The 17,240-nt window shown below is 47.9% G+C and overlaps 5 protein-coding genes across 5 annotated transcripts; 1 reads left to right on the plus strand and 4 right to left on the minus strand.

Moving 5' to 3' along the window:
• Positions 1–573: 573 nt before the first annotated feature.
• BDW43DRAFT_323498 (cytochrome P450) lies at positions 574–2,401 on the plus strand (the record flags this gene model as incomplete). Its single annotated transcript, XM_032049755.1, has 4 exons — positions 574–768; positions 818–1,263; positions 1,320–1,704; positions 1,776–2,401. The coding sequence occupies 4 exons, from the start codon at positions 574–576 to the stop codon at positions 2,388–2,390; spliced, it is 1,641 nt and encodes a 546-aa protein (XP_031894635.1). The 3' UTR covers positions 2,391–2,401.
• An 82-nt stretch (positions 2,402–2,483) lies between these two features.
• BDW43DRAFT_323500 (CobW domain protein) lies at positions 2,484–6,569 on the minus strand (the record flags this gene model as incomplete). The annotated part of the gene is made up of 9 exons (XM_032049756.1): positions 2,484–3,240; positions 3,304–3,750; positions 3,810–4,091; positions 4,168–4,253; positions 5,088–5,444; positions 5,496–5,741; positions 5,794–5,967; positions 6,020–6,187; positions 6,252–6,569. 9 exons carry the CDS (start codon positions 6,567–6,569, stop codon positions 2,484–2,486), a joined length of 2,835 nt encoding a protein of 944 aa, XP_031894636.1.
• Positions 6,570–7,306: 737 nt separating this feature from the next.
• Positions 7,307–7,910, minus strand: BDW43DRAFT_316489 (MAPEG family protein; the record flags this gene model as incomplete). Its single annotated transcript, XM_032048312.1, has 3 exons — positions 7,307–7,506; positions 7,564–7,856; positions 7,906–7,910. The coding sequence occupies 3 exons, from the start codon at positions 7,908–7,910 to the stop codon at positions 7,307–7,309; spliced, it is 498 nt and encodes a 165-aa protein (XP_031894637.1).
• Positions 7,911–8,023: 113 nt separating this feature from the next.
• BDW43DRAFT_316490 (putative C6 transcription factor) lies at positions 8,024–10,737 on the minus strand (the record flags this gene model as incomplete). The annotated part of the gene is made up of 4 exons (XM_032048313.1): positions 8,024–8,107; positions 8,162–8,251; positions 8,299–9,906; positions 9,955–10,737. The coding sequence occupies 4 exons, from the start codon at positions 10,735–10,737 to the stop codon at positions 8,024–8,026; spliced, it is 2,565 nt and encodes an 854-aa protein (XP_031894638.1).
• A 505-nt stretch (positions 10,738–11,242) lies between these two features.
• On the minus strand, positions 11,243–16,376 carry BDW43DRAFT_293094 (putative ABC multidrug transporter). Its single transcript, XM_032043786.1, has 7 exons — positions 15,631–16,376; positions 14,237–15,563; positions 13,968–14,177; positions 13,305–13,914; positions 11,982–13,245; positions 11,580–11,922; positions 11,243–11,476 (listed from the first exon to the last, which is right to left on the minus strand). The coding sequence occupies exons 1-7, from the start codon at positions 16,095–16,097 to the stop codon at positions 11,333–11,335; spliced, it is 4,365 nt and encodes a 1,454-aa protein (XP_031894639.1). The 5' UTR covers positions 16,098–16,376; the 3' UTR covers positions 11,243–11,332.
• Between the last annotated feature and the right edge of the window lie 864 nt (positions 16,377–17,240).

Here is a 17,240-nt window from a genome sequence, read left to right on the forward strand (position 1 = left end):
GTTCGCGAAGATTACTCTAAGTATTATCGTTGGGGTTCACATAACTTATGGCGATCATATGAGATTGGCGTTGATCGATCATCTGGATAATAGAATCTCTCTCTCTCTCTCTCTCTTTTCACTCTAAATTATATCATATTATATGTTTTAAGTTTTCCCTGGCTAGAATCAGGCTGTATCGGAACCTTGGTAGCCCTAGAAGTACAGGCATCTATCTATATTTATAGGATCCCAAATCTTTAGAATAGCAATTTTAGGACCAGACAGAGACAGGGAGTCTCAGAATTAGGGCTTCCGAATCCCCACAATTCAGGATATAAGTCTGTTTCAATATCTAGCCTGAAAGGCTTCTGGTCCGTGGGTCATCCTGCTAGTCGAGTCATTAATCTAGAGTAATTCTTAGTATCATATGTCCCCCTCCAACCGAGGTCAACAAGTCGATCTGTGGGGTTAATTTAATCTTGAAGCTTTACCCCAACATGAAGTGGATAAAAGAATATATTTTCTCCCCTGTACCCCAGATTGTTGGGCCCCTGAGCTTTCATACCTTTCCATTATCTGGTGCAACCAACCATGGACTCGCGGCTGGCCTTCGTCAGTCTCTCACTCCTCGAAGGTTTCCTGCTACAGCGTACTATCCTCATAGATCTCACCTTCCGCACGGTCACTTTGGGCTCGGTAGGAGTCAATCTGGCGCTCGTAGCCATCTGGAGCATCTTGATCTATCCGTATTTTGTCACACCATTGCGCCATCTACCAACAGTTTCGGTATTTCCCATCATCATGTCCTGAGAGACTTAGCTGACAAGAATATTAGGGCAACCTCAACAATGCCCGGATCATCTTCGACGATCCTCGCGGTCGCTTGCCGCTGGAGTGGATGAAGACCATCCCTAATGAAGGCCTCATCCATTTCCGCGATATTCTCAACCGAAGCTACCTACTGGCTACCAACCACCAGGCCTTGCTCGACATCATGAGCACCAATACCTATGACTTTGAAAAACCATGGCGGGCACGCGACTTTCTCGCCCGGATCATAGGGTTTGGATTAATTCTATCGGAGGGCAGTGCACACAAGAAACAGCGCCGGGCTCTGACCCCATCTTTCAATGTCAAAAACATCAGAGCTTTGTATTCATTGATGTGGGAGAAGACCGGGCTCTTGATGAGCGAGCTGGAGAAAGAAATGACCCAAAATCCGATGGATGCTACGAATCCAGTAAGCGGAGAGGGGAAGGTTGAGATGAGCGTCTGGGCAAGGTATTCCCTATCTTACGACTAGGTCTTGAGAGGAACACACCACTGACAGATATCAGTCGCCTCACCCTCGATATCATCGGACCAGCCGCTATGGGTCGCGACTTCCGCTCCCTGCACAACCCTGAGAACAAAGTGGCCGACAGCTTTTTGGCTATCCTAGAACCAACTAAAGAAAAGATGGCCTTCTTGGCCTTTAACTTCGCTCTACCACAATGGTTCGCACGTCGCATCCCCTGGCGTCTGAACAAGGTAGTTGACAATGAGACTGGGTACCTGCGTGATCTCTGCAGAGATATCGTCCATGAGAAGCGGACGTCCATCAGGGAAACCAAGGCAACGGCCAAGGAGCTTGAGGCCGACATTCTTGGTACCATGATGCTGGGCGGCGACTTTACGGACGATGAGTTGATTGACCAAATGTTGACTTTCTTAGCCGCCGGTGTATGTCTTTTTGTTCTTCTTCGTTCTAACATTTGTGACTAAATCCTAGGTGAAACTAACATGCTCTCTAGCACGAAACAACTGCAAGCGCTTTCACCTGGGCCTGTTACCTTCTCACCCTCCACCCCGATATCCAGGAACGTCTCCGTGCAGAGATTCGTGAGTGTATCCCTTCTGGGAGCCACCCCATCATATGGAGCGACCTCGAGACTCTCCCCCTTCTCAATGGTGTGTGTCAGGAAGTCCTCCGTCTGTACCCCACAGTCCCTATCACCTTACGTGAAGCCGTTCGTGACAGCGTGGTGGCCGGCAAACATATCCCCAAAGGGACTCGGATCCTTCTGTGCCCATACGCCATCAACCGCAGCCCAGAGTTCTGGGGTAAAGATGGTGAAGAATTCAAGCCGGAACGATGGATTGACACAGACAAGAATGGCCACCCTGTTGTCAACAACAACGGCGGCGCATCTACCAACTTCGCCCAGATCACTTTTCTTCACGGGCAGCGTTCATGCATCGGAAAGGATTTTGCCCGGGCCGAGTTACGCTGTGCTGTCGCTGGGGTCGTTGGCCGCTTTCGCTTTGAGATGCAGGACCCCAAGCAGAAGATCCATATCGCGGGTGCCGTGACAACTAAACCGGTGGAGGGGATGCATCTAAGGATGCGTAGGGTGGATGACTGGTAATTGGCTTTTCGTTTAACGTGTATATGATATGCTATGATATATGATTCTTTTTTAATGCTTTTATATAACAGCTATTATGAGTGCTAAACATGTCTATGCCATCATTCCTTTTTTAAGGGGTGGGTTGTGGTTATGGATATGCCCATGCCCTACGTGTTCACTAATGCGATGCTTTCCTTCCATCTGCTCAGGCAATTCCTCCTCGAAGGACGGCCACTCCTCCCATCCATCCTCCCAGGTCTGCATCATGTTCTCCTGGATTTCGGTCTTTGATAGTTTCTTCGTCTTCATAATTCTCCCCCACTTTTCCATTTCCCCATCGCTTAACAAACATTCATTTAGTAAATCTGTAATGGCAGCCGTATCAATCCCTTCACCAATGAATACGATCTCCTGTCGTCGATCGCCCCATGGCTCCTGAAAGTCGTCTTCAATGGACTTCCTCACATCTGCATCTTCCGGCCATGCCTCTTCTGGTACTTCGGCGAACCAAGGCCCACCACATCCAACGGTGAGCATGCCACCAGCTTGACTCCATTCACCAAATTGGTAAGGGCGAGTGGCAAGCCAGAAGAAGCCTTTGGAACGCAAAATGGGACGGAGGACAGGGTGAGAACGCTTGTTTGACAGGATTACCTCAGGGTCGGGCTGGGGGAAATCTTCCATTTCTTCGTCCTCCTCTTCCTCATCACTATTTTCTTCTCCTTCGCTTGCACACTCTTGCTCGTCCTCATCTTCGGCTTCTGCCTCGGAATTTTGAAGAAGAATGAATTTGTCGTGAATTAAACTGAAAAGTCGCCGCGGATGGAAGGGACGACGGGCTTTGTACACGAAATTGTTGATACCATACCTTCACCATTATTAGCCTCAACATGTATGTTTTTTTTTGAGATTGAGGGAGAGAGTTTCATACTCAACAGTCTCGGGAACAGGAGCCAACCTGTCCCCGTTGCCGGTCTCCCTCTTTGTCATCTCGTGCAAGCTTCTCAACCATCCAGCTCCCGATGCCGCCTTGAGGAAATTGAATCTCCCCGTGTCCAATATTTCGTTGACGTCAACCCTGGAATAGCTTGTCTCAAGCACCTTGGCATCTGGATTGAGGAGCTTTAGAATAGATCTAAGCCTCTCCCGGGTCTTCTCGGCAATAGTCTCAATCTTGTTAATGATGATCACATCCGCAAATTCAATCTGATCCACCATGAGGTCGGAGATGGTTCTTTCATCTTCCGGAACGACCTCTCCACCGTAGCGATCAGAAAGGAACTCCGCTGTGTCGAAGTTAGGAAGGAGATTGAAGGCGTCGATAACAGTAACTGTTGTGTCGAGTCTGGCCAATTTGTGGAGACCCCCTAGTTCCACACTATCTTGTCATTAGTATGATTGTCTCCAGATGTGCATAGGAGAGTGAAGGAGGCATACATCTGGCTGAGGATTTTCTTCCCCTCTTCGTCGGCGACGTCAGCCTCCTGCATGGCAGCGCTGAATTCCGCTGTGAAGGTCTCCGCTACCTGCATTGGTTCGCTAATCCCCGTGCTCTCAATCACGACATATTGTACGTCGTCCTGCCTTGTAAGTTGGGCTAGTTCCTCCAGCAGATCTCCACGTAGTGTGCAGCAGATACATCCGTTCTGGAGTTGAATGAGGTTCTCCTTTGTTTGGGACACGCGGTGGTTCTTGATCAAAGTTGCATCAATGTTTAGACTACTTGCTTGTTAAGATAATTTTACTGTGTTCATCTTGGCGATGATCCCTGTGAGAGAGTGTTGCCGGCACATACCTGCTCATATCATTGACTATGACTGCAATCTTGAATCCATGATCCGATTGTAGAATGTGTTCCAGGAGTGTTGTCTTTCCACTACCCTGTTTTTATCTCGTTAATAGGATCTTCCTCCTAGCATGTGAGGGAAAGTGGACTGTTTTGCGTACCAGGAATCCCGACAGAAGAGTGACTGGAAGTTGTCGGCTTCCCTTAGCTCCAAGGATGTTGTTGGATACGGGAATGGCGAGGGTTTCTGGGCCCGAATTGATCGTCATCCTAGTAGGCGATCGGGTACTAGTAATCGTATAGTGTAGGAGAGACGATATAAAAGTGCTAAGGACTGATTCAGGGGCGTCGCCTGCTAAACCAAACATTAAAACATTTATATACTTCTATTCATTCTCACCCCCAAGGTTCACAGCTACACATTGGAATATAATTTATAATCGTGCTTATGATTGGTTTGTGATGCTAGGTCTCCCTTCCGGCTCCAAAGGTACTTGCTCTGTGCCCTAATGAGATGTCTTGCAAGGTACCTAGTTTCGGAGTCAACCCAAGGTCCTCATCCGCAACTAGCCAATCGCAGGGGTTAGGTATCAATGGGATGACGAGTAAAGGTTACTCTCTTCTCGATTGGCTCTGGCAACTTCTGTGCAATGTATAATGTAGTATAGAGAGAATCTAGTGCGGTGGCGTTAAAGAAGATTATATAGGAATGGAAAGCATGTACCTTGCTGAAATGATAAAGGGTACTATAGGAGCCAAATGCTTTCAAAGAATAGATGAAAGAGGAAAAAAAGAAAAAAGAGGAGGGGGGTTGGTAAGACCAAGAGGAATCATCAGCAAAACTACAACCGTGTTATTTGAACTGAACTTCATGTCCTTCGCTAGGCTAACAAAACTACATTTCAGTCACTCGAAGCCTGACAGTCCACCCCAATACCCCCCTGAACCCCATCACAGACAACAACTGGTGGGCCCCCAGTTGGACTGGTCAGATCGATATTCTTCAACTGGATATTTGAGCACACCGAGTTAGGCGAGCACACAAGATCAGCCACCACCTTGCCATTCTTCCCAGATGAGGTGCCTGAGATATTCTCGAAAATAATGTTAGTCACGTTTACCTGAGAGGGGTACCGGGCACATTCCGCCGCGTCGATGTTGAAATAGCATTGATCCAGGACTACCGGAGCATCTGTGTTTTCAATATGAATATTCTTGTACGTAATGTTGTTGATACGGCCATAGCCGACGGCCTGGCCAGCCCACGCTTTAAGGCGCGCCCCGTTCTGTCGTTTTTAGTGATGGTGTATGGACTTCCATCTCGATGTTTGACTCACCTGTCCATTCAACAAAGTCACATTCTCAATGTATGCATGCTCGATGATATCCATTACCCCTGGGTACTGCCCGATGCTACCCATGCTGACTCCATGGGTATTGTTGCACAACAGGTTTTGCACAAAGATATTAGTGGTGTTCGGCTTGGGCGAGAAGCAATCATCTCCAACATTAACCCGAGTGTTCGTAACCCTCAACCCGTCTACATTCAGCGAGTCGAAGCCATCGCTGTTTTTGGGTTCAGCCTGTGTTCCTAATCAGTACGCAAGAAAGCACGAATCCGAGAGGTAAACCCACGGATTTATTTGTAGAGAATGCATGAATGAAAACGTCATTGAATGATACATCTTTGGACTGAACGAAAAAGTTCGTCCAGCACGGAGAGTTTAATTGCGTGATACCTTCAACCGAGATACGGGTTGCATTTTCGGTCAAAAATAAGATCGGGCGATAGTAGTCATTGTTAGGATCCTAACACCATTAGTAAAAGTCACTTGATATGTGCGCTATTCAAAGATCACACCAAGATTTCTTGCCCTGCAAACTCGTTGTACCACCTCTGACCATTTCCGTTCAACACACCAGTCCCAAAGATCTTGATATCCTGTCCGCCCCATCGCCAGAAGGAGATGGACTTCTGGAAATCGTAATAGAAATTGTTCTCTTGCCAGTAGGGTACATCGTCGGTAAACTATTCTATCAGTGGGCTGGGCCTATTATACTGCAGAACGCCGAACCGAGAAGAACCAACGTACCTTCAATTCCCCGTCCAGCTGCACCTCGATGTTGTCTAAAAATGTCAGGTCAAGCTTCCTACCAATTACGTACTTTTCTCCTTTCTTGAGAAGAAGTCGTCCTCCATGGTTGGCACGTTTGATTCCCCAGAGAAAGTCCTTTGAGATATCATCGGTATCATTTCGCGATGGTCGAATGGTTACGGTGCGACGATCATGATACCTGTGATGATGGCCACCGACACCCTCTAAGGCCTTTCCGTCGCTCTCAGGGATGACCTGTGCTCCAGGGATGAGACGGTCGACCGCGATACTGGTGACCGCGCTCGCGAAGAGCATTGCAAGGAGGACTTTCATGATGCTTATTGATCGATGCAACGGCTCAATTGGCATCTGAAGACGGGCTCCGTTATATCACCCATTGTAATAACTTAGTTAACCCAAGCAATGGTACGAGTCAGATTCCAAGGAACTCAACAAGAAGTTTCTCCGCCTGTAAGACAGCTTGTTCCCTACCAATATCTTTATCCGAGAAAATAGGATCCACCCACCGGAAATGTCACAACATCAATGCTTCTCCGCATGGGGTATGATCCCAATAGCTAGTAGGATGTTGGTAAGCCTGGAGTCTGGGGTATAGTATCCGCGTTGGTTTGGCCAGAATTTTGGTGGGATTTTATACTTCCACCAATCAGCTACTCATCGAGAGATCTTCGGAAATTATATGGCCGTGGTAGAATATTCTTTCTATTCCCTGTGGTTCCCAGTCTTAGCACGAGTCAGCTGTTGTAGCGATTTTTCAAACCGAAGATAATTAACACATATCTAAGCCGCAAGGGCTCAATGCAAGCAGACGGTCATTTCCCCCTACTGGATTTTACAGTCCACAACTACAGCTTATTTTAACCTCGGTTTCTCCGCAAAAGATCAATAGATCAATATACCTGCTTCCTCAACAATCAAGGTCTCACCGAGGTAAACAGACTCAAACTTATAGTGATAAAATTGTGGTCATAGGTACTATACTGTCTCATTGGAAGACAGAAATGAACAAAAATAAGAATTAGAACGTTGAATCACAGCTTCTTCGAAGCGAACCAAAAAGCGGTGAAACAGCAAATATTGCTCGACCACCAACATGCCGACCGCAGGAAGCTCAGCTTGAAAGATTCAATGTATTTGTAGCAAAATCCGAATGCCAGTCTTGACACTGCATACCACAGTCCGATGCGGTTAATGATTTCATTGGGCACGCCCGCGTGGAGGGCGACAAGGACTATACAATGGGTCAGCACGCTTCCACATCGTATCGATACGTTAGAAGTTTCCATACTTGCAGCTACAAACAAGGGGTAGTGTTCTGCTGAATTAGCCATGATGGCCTCTTGCCTCTTAAGTCTATTCAAGGTTTGCCGGCTAATTTTCCCCGACTGTACAGCGGCCTCACCGTACTTGGCGAGGTCTTCGCGAGGGGCCTGGTTGTGATCGAGGCGGAGCTTAATCTTTTCCCCCCGCGCGCTGAATACGCCAAATGAGATGAACCAGCTAGCTAGTAGATAGGCCACGGCATGGTTGGAGGCTTGTTCCCCAGGTGCAGCGTGAAGACCGAGAACGGTCCAGATGGTTCTGTCGATGTTAGCTCCGAAACGAAATGCCTGCAAACCATCGAACATACGACATGATAAGGATCTGGCTCTCTGGAGGTGTTTTAGTGTGGTGGGGGTTACGGATCGTTGAAATAGCCCCGTGGCACGTGACTTTCACGCGCGTTTAGAACAATATCGAACGGCCCTTCAAAACCCCGTTAGAAAGTCCATGCTCCATAATTCCGGTAACCCATAATCCGCCGTGTCAAATAAATTTCCAAAGTCAAGAGGCTAACCGTCAATTGTCAGCGCCAGGGAGTATGGGATAGGTAAGGACATGCTTACGGAAATAGACGCTGACTCGTACGGAACTAATGCAGGATCGAACGGCATCTCAGGTGTTGCGGAATTCAAACTCGGCGTAGAGACATCCGGCTATAAGCCAATTAGCAGAAGTCAACAAGCGACGTATAAACACTTACAACCACAGGGCCCTCTCGCCGGATATCCGTCCATGCCTCGCCTCGAATCATCCGCTCGCAGTTCTTAATAGATTTTGTAGCCACCTGTTCGACTTTTCTGACACCGTCCTCGCCGTTCAGATGCGCCTTAACAGATGCTAGGGCCATAGCAAGGAAGATAAATGCCTTGCAGCCTTTTCCTCGAGGGGATATCCGGTTGCCAAAGGTATCCAGTGTATGCTCCACAGCCTGGACCAAGACGTCCTGCTGGGACCGTACCAAATCATTCAGAGAACTCAGTGAGCTGGGCTGGCCAGGAGACTGCTTTGAAGATGAGAACTCGTTGGCCTGTAGGAAAACTTCAACGCAGACTGTGATAGCGGCATGAAAATACTCGTCGCGGAACATACCTCCACTTAGCTGTCCCAGATGTGGACATGCCTGTGCCTCTGGGAGGCTAACGGCGGGAGCATCCAATTGAGAAAGCATTTCCAAAGACGATTCAAGACAAATCTTCCGTGAGTAGGAGAATTTTGGTGACAGTTGTACACTGAGAGAGAACGGGCGGTGAAGGACAAGTAAAAACCTGATCATGATGAACACCAAGAACGATCGGGTAAACTGCAGACTCTCAGGAGGCATGGATGTGGGTGCATTATCAGAGAACAAAGCCAATGCATCGTCCCTATACTGAACTAGTTGTTCACTCAGGCGTAACGCCTCATCGTAAGACAAGGTGAATTTCAGGCTATTGACCAACTTTGCTATGCGAACGCGCAATGCTAACGACCGCCAAAGTAGAATCTGAAAACTGCTGCGCGTCACCACCGCCGTGTCCTTCGGAATAACTTCTTCTGTCATATCCTCCGCCAAGTCTTCATCGTCATAGTTGGATGGTGGGCCACAATCATATTCGTCCAAGTCGTTTGAAGGGGGCATTCCTCCATCTAATGTTGACTGCAGATCCAACTCCAAAATGGTAGTCCACAGGCGACGACGCATCTCGGCCCAAAACCTAGTCATTTTAGGAAAGCGCGCCGGGTTACGGTGCAGCCCGATCATCATAGCAGAACGGATAAGAGAGCCCGAAGAGATCCAGACAACATCCCCATCTGTGGCGTCGGCTTGGCGTGCGAGGATCAAGATACACTGAATCTGCAGCATGTTGAAGTCAATTGTCGAACTAACATTGAGGGAAGCCATCCATGATTGTACCGCCATAATCCACCCTCCCGCAGCACTGTGCAAAGTATCTGTCTCGTTCAGTCTTGTTGTCGGGCTGAAGAAGCAGCTGCTAGCAGCCATCACCGCCAGGAGCTTGGCAACAAAGACCATATCCGTGGTTTCCTTGCCCGTCCAGTATGCCTCATACTGCTTGCGAAATGTTGGAACATGCAAGACTCGATATGTCGTCTCAAAGGTGGACAAGTACAGGTTGACTAACTCATCTGCGACTCTTCGGTGTGGGATCATTTCTTCCAGCGTGAAAGCTTTTTCACGGTAGGCACGCTGATGATCTCGCTTCTCTCGAGATAGCGTTTCACCCCTGAATTTCTTCAGTTTGAGATATTCCGCGCTTTTGGACTTCTGCGTGCGTCGGCCTTGAAAATAGGACAAAACATCTTTGAACTGGACCAAGTTAGCACGATAATCTTACAGAAGCACGTTGGCACTCACAAATGAAAAGGATAAAGCTGAATGACAGCGTCCACAGTATCTAGTCTTCCCATTCTTTCCTCTAAAACATGCTCTCTCTGGTAGATATTTCACATCATCGCTAAGATATTGCGAATCCGAGGCGATTCGGGGCCCATAGTCTGACACAGATTCGCACGCCGAGCTATCTGGCGTTTGGATCGACCCGGCTCTGGATAATGCACTCTCCAACACCTGCACGCGGTGGCGAAGCTCTTGCACTTCTTCGGGCCGTCCTTTAGGCTTGTTGATTCGATTTGATGAATGGTGCTTCGAGTCAAACACATAGAGCCCACTGTGGGCTGGACTGGGCTGACTACTAGGCACACTGGCTCGGGCGGAAGGGTTGTGAGTAGGGCGAGAATCTAACGGCCGGGCGGGCGCGGGTCCAGAATAAACACAAAGGTCGGGAGTCTTCGACTTAACGCATTGTGTACACGGTAATGATCGGTCGCATTTCAGCTTACGACGTCTGCAAATTGTGCAGGAAAGAGCTGGTCTGCGCCGTCGGGGAATTATATCCGGGGATGTCGACGATTGTCCGACGTGAGGTTCTGATGCGCGATCTTCGTACATAATGGTAGGGCTTGAATCTATCACGCGAACATATGTTGATCGACGCAGTAGAATATAAGGCCAGCTAAGGGAGTAGACGGCGGGGTATCCATCCAGCTGTATGCGTTGGTCATTGACTTGACATTCAGGAGAATAGAGAGAGAAGCGATTATCAGACTGATAATAATTTCCGATGGCCTGATCCGCCATGATGAAGTCACGATCGGAGCGAAATGGGTCTCGGTCTTACGCTGTCGGGAATCCTCGGAGATAGCGATTCGGAGTTACCCTATTTGGGATGCACCACCACCACAACCTTTTGCATCCTCAAACGCCTGATTCAGACTGGATACTGAAACCCTACTTCGATAACAGAAATACATATCAATATATATTCTTCCCCCTTTGGCCTCATTCAACAACTTTGATGTGGATTCCCACAAGTGTACACTCACAGTAGGGTGCCATTGTTAGCAGAGCGGGAGCTGTGAAAGAATTTAACCGAGTCATACTTCAGGACCCTTCTAGGAGATTGAGTACTTCGCCACATCTGTTGGTGTTGTTTCCCTCCAATATATAGTGTCTTCCCCATTTTAGCTGTTCCAGAGTACTCCTCGTGCTATACTCCATGCTGTTTAGCTTCTAGTTATCATTCCCGAAGGCGCTGATTGGATGGAACCATGGTCTACAACTTCCTTGCGGATCCTGGTATTGATAACAGGAAGAACGAACCACCTTGTCAGATTTTATATGTTATCTCTATGATCCTCTATCTCACTATATATAAATAGTCTCATCAAGTGTTTTATTCGCGCCTCCAAAACGGCTTCATCACAGATCGCACATAAACAAGAACATAAACCATCAAGTAGTTCGAAATTACAAATGCTAGGAAGATGCCGAAATATGGCCACAACTTGGATGGATCTAGGCCAATGCCGGACAGATACTAGGTGGTGTTGTTAGTCTTTATATGCCCATTTAAAAATGAAAAGATGAGATGAGATGAGATGAGCAAAGGTCCTGGTAGGGGCTCCGGAAAAAGAACTTACATCATCGCCATAGCTGTACTTGCAATACCCGCATTTGCTCGTGTCATCTGGGTTAGAGAGGTATCCTACTCCGTGCTCTGCAAGCCAGGGGCCTGCGTACTCTCCACAAGTCATATTCGGGGGGCTTTCAAAGATAGTTAACTCGCTACTGTCGCAGATGACAGGCATGCCGCGCAGGACGGCCATTAGAACACCCCCAATCCAGTAAGTGAAGGGCGTGACATAGTACATGGTATATTTCCAAAACGCGGGCATATTGTCGTGAGGTTGAAGGATGCCGTTGAACAGCTCGCACATAATGATAAAAAATGGCACGAGAGTGGCGGCTACCATCGAGTCGGCGCTGTAATCACAGTCAGCTTAGATTCTACGCCCAAGGCTGACAGATACAAGAACACTTACCTCAAGGCCGCAATCCACTGGCCCCATGATGTGGCAAATAGAAAGAAAAGGAAGAACATCAAGAAACTATATCCGGCCGCGAAGCCCAACGGAAGTCCGACAATGAAGTAATAGAGCATATAAAAGATCACAGCACTGACAATAGCGTACGGGATTTCACATAAAATTTGGGCCGTGCAGAATGCAAACCATCCGTAAACCCCACTAGGGCCTTCTCGCGCTTTCCAAATATCGCGATTCATGATAAACCGCATAGAGATGGCGTTTATGAACTCTGGTACCAGCATCAGAACTAGGAAGCAAGAGAAGGCCTTCGACTGTAAATCTGTCGAGCTATTCCCAATCTGCAAGTAAGTGAGACCGTTAATCACAGCGTGCAGGAATGATGCATAGAGCCGGGAGTAGGGGTATTCCGGGCTCCTCCAGTATTGCCGCAATGTACGTTTGGTTAAAAGGCCGATCTGGAGGTAGAGTGGTGGCGTGGAGTGCTCCTTCGCAACCAGAGAGGCTTCTAGTTTTGCCCCTCTATTCCGGATTTCACTTATGTCTTCCTTGACCATGCTGGCTTCTATGGATCGGTTCCACACGTCAGCCCAGTCGACTTGATGCACAGTATTTTTCATCCCACCAACAACAACTTCGATCAAGAAGTCTGCAGCATTTGTTACATTCTCTGGCTGGTATCCATTTTTGGAGAAATATTCGAAGATCGAACGCCCAGACTCTCCGACTTCCCCGAAGTAATAGGTACTTCCCCCAGGACTAAGGGCCAAGACTCGATCAAACACCTCGAATTGCTGCTGATTTGCCTGATGAATGGTACAAAGAATGGCCAGTCCCTGGTCAGCCAATCGTCCCAATAAGCCAATGATGCTAGAAGCACCTTGGCTATCGAGCCCACTGGTTGGTTCATCAAGGAAGAGTAACAGTTCGGGCTTCGCACAGAGCTCTACTCCAATGGTGACACGTTTCTTCTTCTCGATATCTAATGATCCGATAAGGGCGTTCTGCAGATCAATCAAGTCGAGTGTCTCAATGACGGTGTTCACGTACGAGATCTTTTCTTCATCGGTCACCTTCGGGCTCTGGCGCAGAAGAGCCGAAAACTCGAATGCTTCACGAACAGTGCTACTTTCGTCATGAATATCCATCTGTTGGCAATATCCGATCTGACGATTAAATGACTCATCGACAGCATGTCCATCGACGTACATAGTGCCCGTTAACTTTCCAGAACTCGGCCGCTGAGTCAGGGCAGTCAATACTGCAATGGTTAGTAGCGGAAAAGCTCCCGGGGGGAGGAGGTAACAGAGCCTTACTTACATGTTGATTTTCCTGCCCCGGAGGCACCAACCAGAGCTGTTAAGGTCCCCGGCTTGCAGTATCCACTGACTCCGTTCAGCAACTTTCGGTTCTCTTTCCCAACTTGAACGAATAGCTCCAGATTATCCCAAGTAAACGTGGACATTGTCCCGGTAATAGCTTGGCGAGACTCTTCACGGGTGTTATCTGCATCGGGCATCGTTGCATTACGCTGGACAGGGCTGCTCTCTTCGTCTTGAACTTTCTTGTGGCTTTGTCCTGGGATCCTCCGAGACTTCTTATATCGAATAGGACCGGCACTATCCGGCTCCCATTCCATAATTTCGCTCAGCCAACAAGTGCAGGCAATGTAGACCACAGTGAAGAGGCATAGAATCCCAAAATTACGCCAGACATGACCAAAAGAAAAGCCGTATTGGGCGGCTAGGTAGTTATCGCCGTTCACAACCGTGGTCCCAATCTGGCTTCCCGCGTAGCCACAAGTCTGATATGCAATTTCGGTATAATTGGGACCCGAGGGGACAACAGATTCCGGTGAGCAAGTGAAGTTGGTATTGTGGAATTCCGCAGCCATCATAGCCTCATAGGTATAAAGAGCCGGGGTGATGTACTAGAGAACGAATTAGTATCAGTCATAGTATGGGATCTTCCTGGATATCCTACCGCTATCCATCCAACCCAAGGAACATTGGCAATCATCCTATCTACTGAAAGCACGTAGCCACCGAAAACAATACAGAAGAGTACGGACACGCCACAGTACCGCAAGGCGACTTCGAAGTTAGACGATGCAGCCGCGAACAATCGGAACTGTGCCGTTAAGCAGATGGTACATAGGTAGACAAATAAGAAGTCAATCCAAAAGGCTCCGGCCTAGTTAACCAGTTAGTGGATGTTCTTACACCAAACCTTAAAAAAGGATAGAAACCTACATCAGACTTCAGGCCCGACAGGAAGTAGACCACGATCAAATAGAGAAATGTAACAACCGCTGCTATGAGGATATCTGTAATGACCCTGGCCAAGCACACAGCACTGGGACGAACAAACGCAAACTTCTTTTGACGGCTGAGAATATCCCGCCCTTGCATTGCTTCCTCCAGTTCGGACATTTGTAGCCACGCAAGCAGAATAGAAGAGTAAAAAATAATTCCGCCTCGAGAGTACATACCTGCAGTCGTCTGCGGCTGATTGTAGAACATAGAGCCGACCAGTAACCCGTAGATGACAGAGGAAATAAGTTTGATATATAAAGGAGACATATGGCCCTGAATCTGCCACAACTGTCTCTTTGCACACAGCACTACCTGCCGGAAAATGGAGATCGTATACGGGGATTTGGGCGAGACAAACCGGGATTTGTCGGTTTGAACGGCTTTTTTGAAGTCTTCCAGGCTTCCGCTGTCCGAGTCAGTCTGCGTTGTTCCAACACTTTTCCCTCCCAGTCGCTGATCCTCATAGTGCTGCACATCGTACTGCACTTTTTGATAGGCTGGGCTTTTACGAAACGCTTCCTCCAGCTCAATAGGCCCCTTGGGAGCACGGCACTCCCATCCCGGTCGGAACCTCCGTCTTTCCGGTACCGTGATGCTTGTCAAAAAGTCTGAAATCGTCTGCATCTCAGCGCACTCGTACCCCAAGTCTTCAAAGTAGTGCTTTGCTTCACGAGCCGGACCTTGGTAGAGCATACGTCCCTCGTCAATCAAAAGAACCTTATCAACTAAATCGTAGATGGCGTCCGATGCCTGATACAACGTCATCAGTGTAGCTTTTCCGCACGTGTCAGTCATGATTCGGAGACTACGTGCATAGTCCAGCGCGGATGAGGCATCGAGGCCCCTAGTTGAATTATCCCAACATGAGACAGATGAATCTGTAGCAAGAGACTCAATGATCGAGATACGTTTGCGCTCTCCACCAGAAACACCTCGAATGTACTCGTTTCCAACCAGGGTATTCATCGTGTGAGACATACCGAACACGCGGCCGTAAATTTCGAGATAACGAGAGATCCGATCTTGATACCTCTGGGGGGTCTTACTTTGCAGTGCAAACTCCAGGGTCTGTTGCACCGTAAGTGTAGGAAAATGTACATCATCTTCTGGGATATAGGCCACTTGGCCACGGTAATGCTTTTTGACCTCTTCTAAGCTGAGGCCAGAGTAATCCAGAGACCCTGTCACTCCAAGGAATGAAGAGTGATGGCCGGCAATTGTCCGGAGGAGTGTCGAACAACCAGCCCCTGGTCGTCCCAGAACCCTGTCGAGCCGTGAGTCTGTGGACATCTGCCCGGGTACCGGGCCAATGCAGAAATGGGTATACTTACAGCATGATCTCCCCGCTTCGAACAACGCCGGAGAAATCCCGAATCAGCGAACGGCCGCTGCGTGGTTCCTTTCTAGAGAGCCAGGGCTGAATGGTCCATTCATAGACATCCTGAAATGTCAAGGTGCGCCATAGCGCGGTTCCCAGAGTTTTGACGTTGGCGTGCTCCTCCCCATCTCCCCACGTTGACAGTGACTGAAAGCAAACCCCGAGATTCGACTTTTTCCGTCCGGCTTGCAGTTCTGCTTCTAAGAACTTGTCGAACGAAGAGTGCGGCTCGGGATAGCCTTGTCGGGAATCATGATGGCTAATCTCGGTCAGGGTATGATGGATCTCTGCGATGGCATCTTCGTCGTCATGAGACAAGTGCACCCGAGGAGAGGCAGCCGTATCTGATGGGCTCTCTGCTTCTTGGTTAGAAGCAAGAGAGGTGCTGCCATGCGGGTGGGTATGGAGATGGGCCGGCATGGTATGTAGACGGCCTCTTCCCTAAGCCTGACACCTCACAAGGGATTTCTGATACAGAGAGATCAACTTGGTGTGTATTCGATCATCGCACGCAATCCAGAAGATTGTGGCAAGATTATATAGAGGTCAAAGTGGCTAGACCGCAGGAGCACCCTGTCTTACCAGTCTCAGGTGCTCGATCAAAAGAGGAAGCCAAGCTTCAGAAATCAAAGTCCTTGAACGTCATCATATAAATAAGAGATTCAACGATAGGATCTCCCGACAGACCCACCATGTTTGGGTACTTTAAAACCAGTAGAGATCGAATTACGGTTCCAAACGCTGATTGAAAGTATTAGCCAGAGGAGGCAAAAAGTCGGGTATTTTCCGCATAGGAAAGCCAATGAATGATATCTTACTCCGTACTCTGTTCTTCATTGGCAGCGAAAAGGGAAGCCAAGACACAGAGAGGTCCACTTTAAAGGCCCGTGAGAAGGATATCCACTAGACACCTAATTCTACATACTGATAGCCTCCCATGGAACCCCACCTCTCTCTAAGAACAGAGTAAGTGGGAAGGTACTAGATAGATATAGATGCTCATTGAGACCCGGTAACTGAGCCACCAGTTGCTAGATTATAGATTGATACAATTACTTAGCACTATCTAGGTAGATACTACTAGTAGTACTAACACTGCTGTAGTTCAAGGTCCTGAAAGTAAAATTTTGCAGTTGTTGTTTCCAGTTGTTGGAAAATAAATAAAGCCAAAAAAAATAAAAAATAAAAAATAAATTTCTTCCGCCCATCTGATTGGTGTTCTTTTTACTCTAATTCTTTTTCCCTCCCCTTTCCCCCAACGGGGTTGGCGCCACCTAAGCTATACTAACCACTTTGAGGCAAACTTTCGCCCACTGAGCCCTGAGATCTTTCAATACCACGGATATTGTTCCTTCGTTCTCGGTAATTTTTCCAATATATTTCTAGATTATACTACTCCTGAAACATACTTTAGTCTACTAGGTATATGATGACTACTAAAGTAGTACTTAGTAAGAATCAAATACTGCTACAATACTACTACTCCAGTAGGGAGTAGTAATATTTGATTTTCCAAATCTAAATAGATACTCTATCATTCATATACAGGAAGTGATTAATCTA

The sequence above is a fragment of the Aspergillus alliaceus genome (genome assembly GCF_009176365.1).
Source record: "Aspergillus alliaceus strain CBS 536.65 unplaced genomic scaffold BDW43scaffold_76, whole genome shotgun sequence".
Classification (NCBI taxonomy): domain Eukaryota; kingdom Fungi; phylum Ascomycota; class Eurotiomycetes; order Eurotiales; family Aspergillaceae; genus Aspergillus; species Aspergillus alliaceus.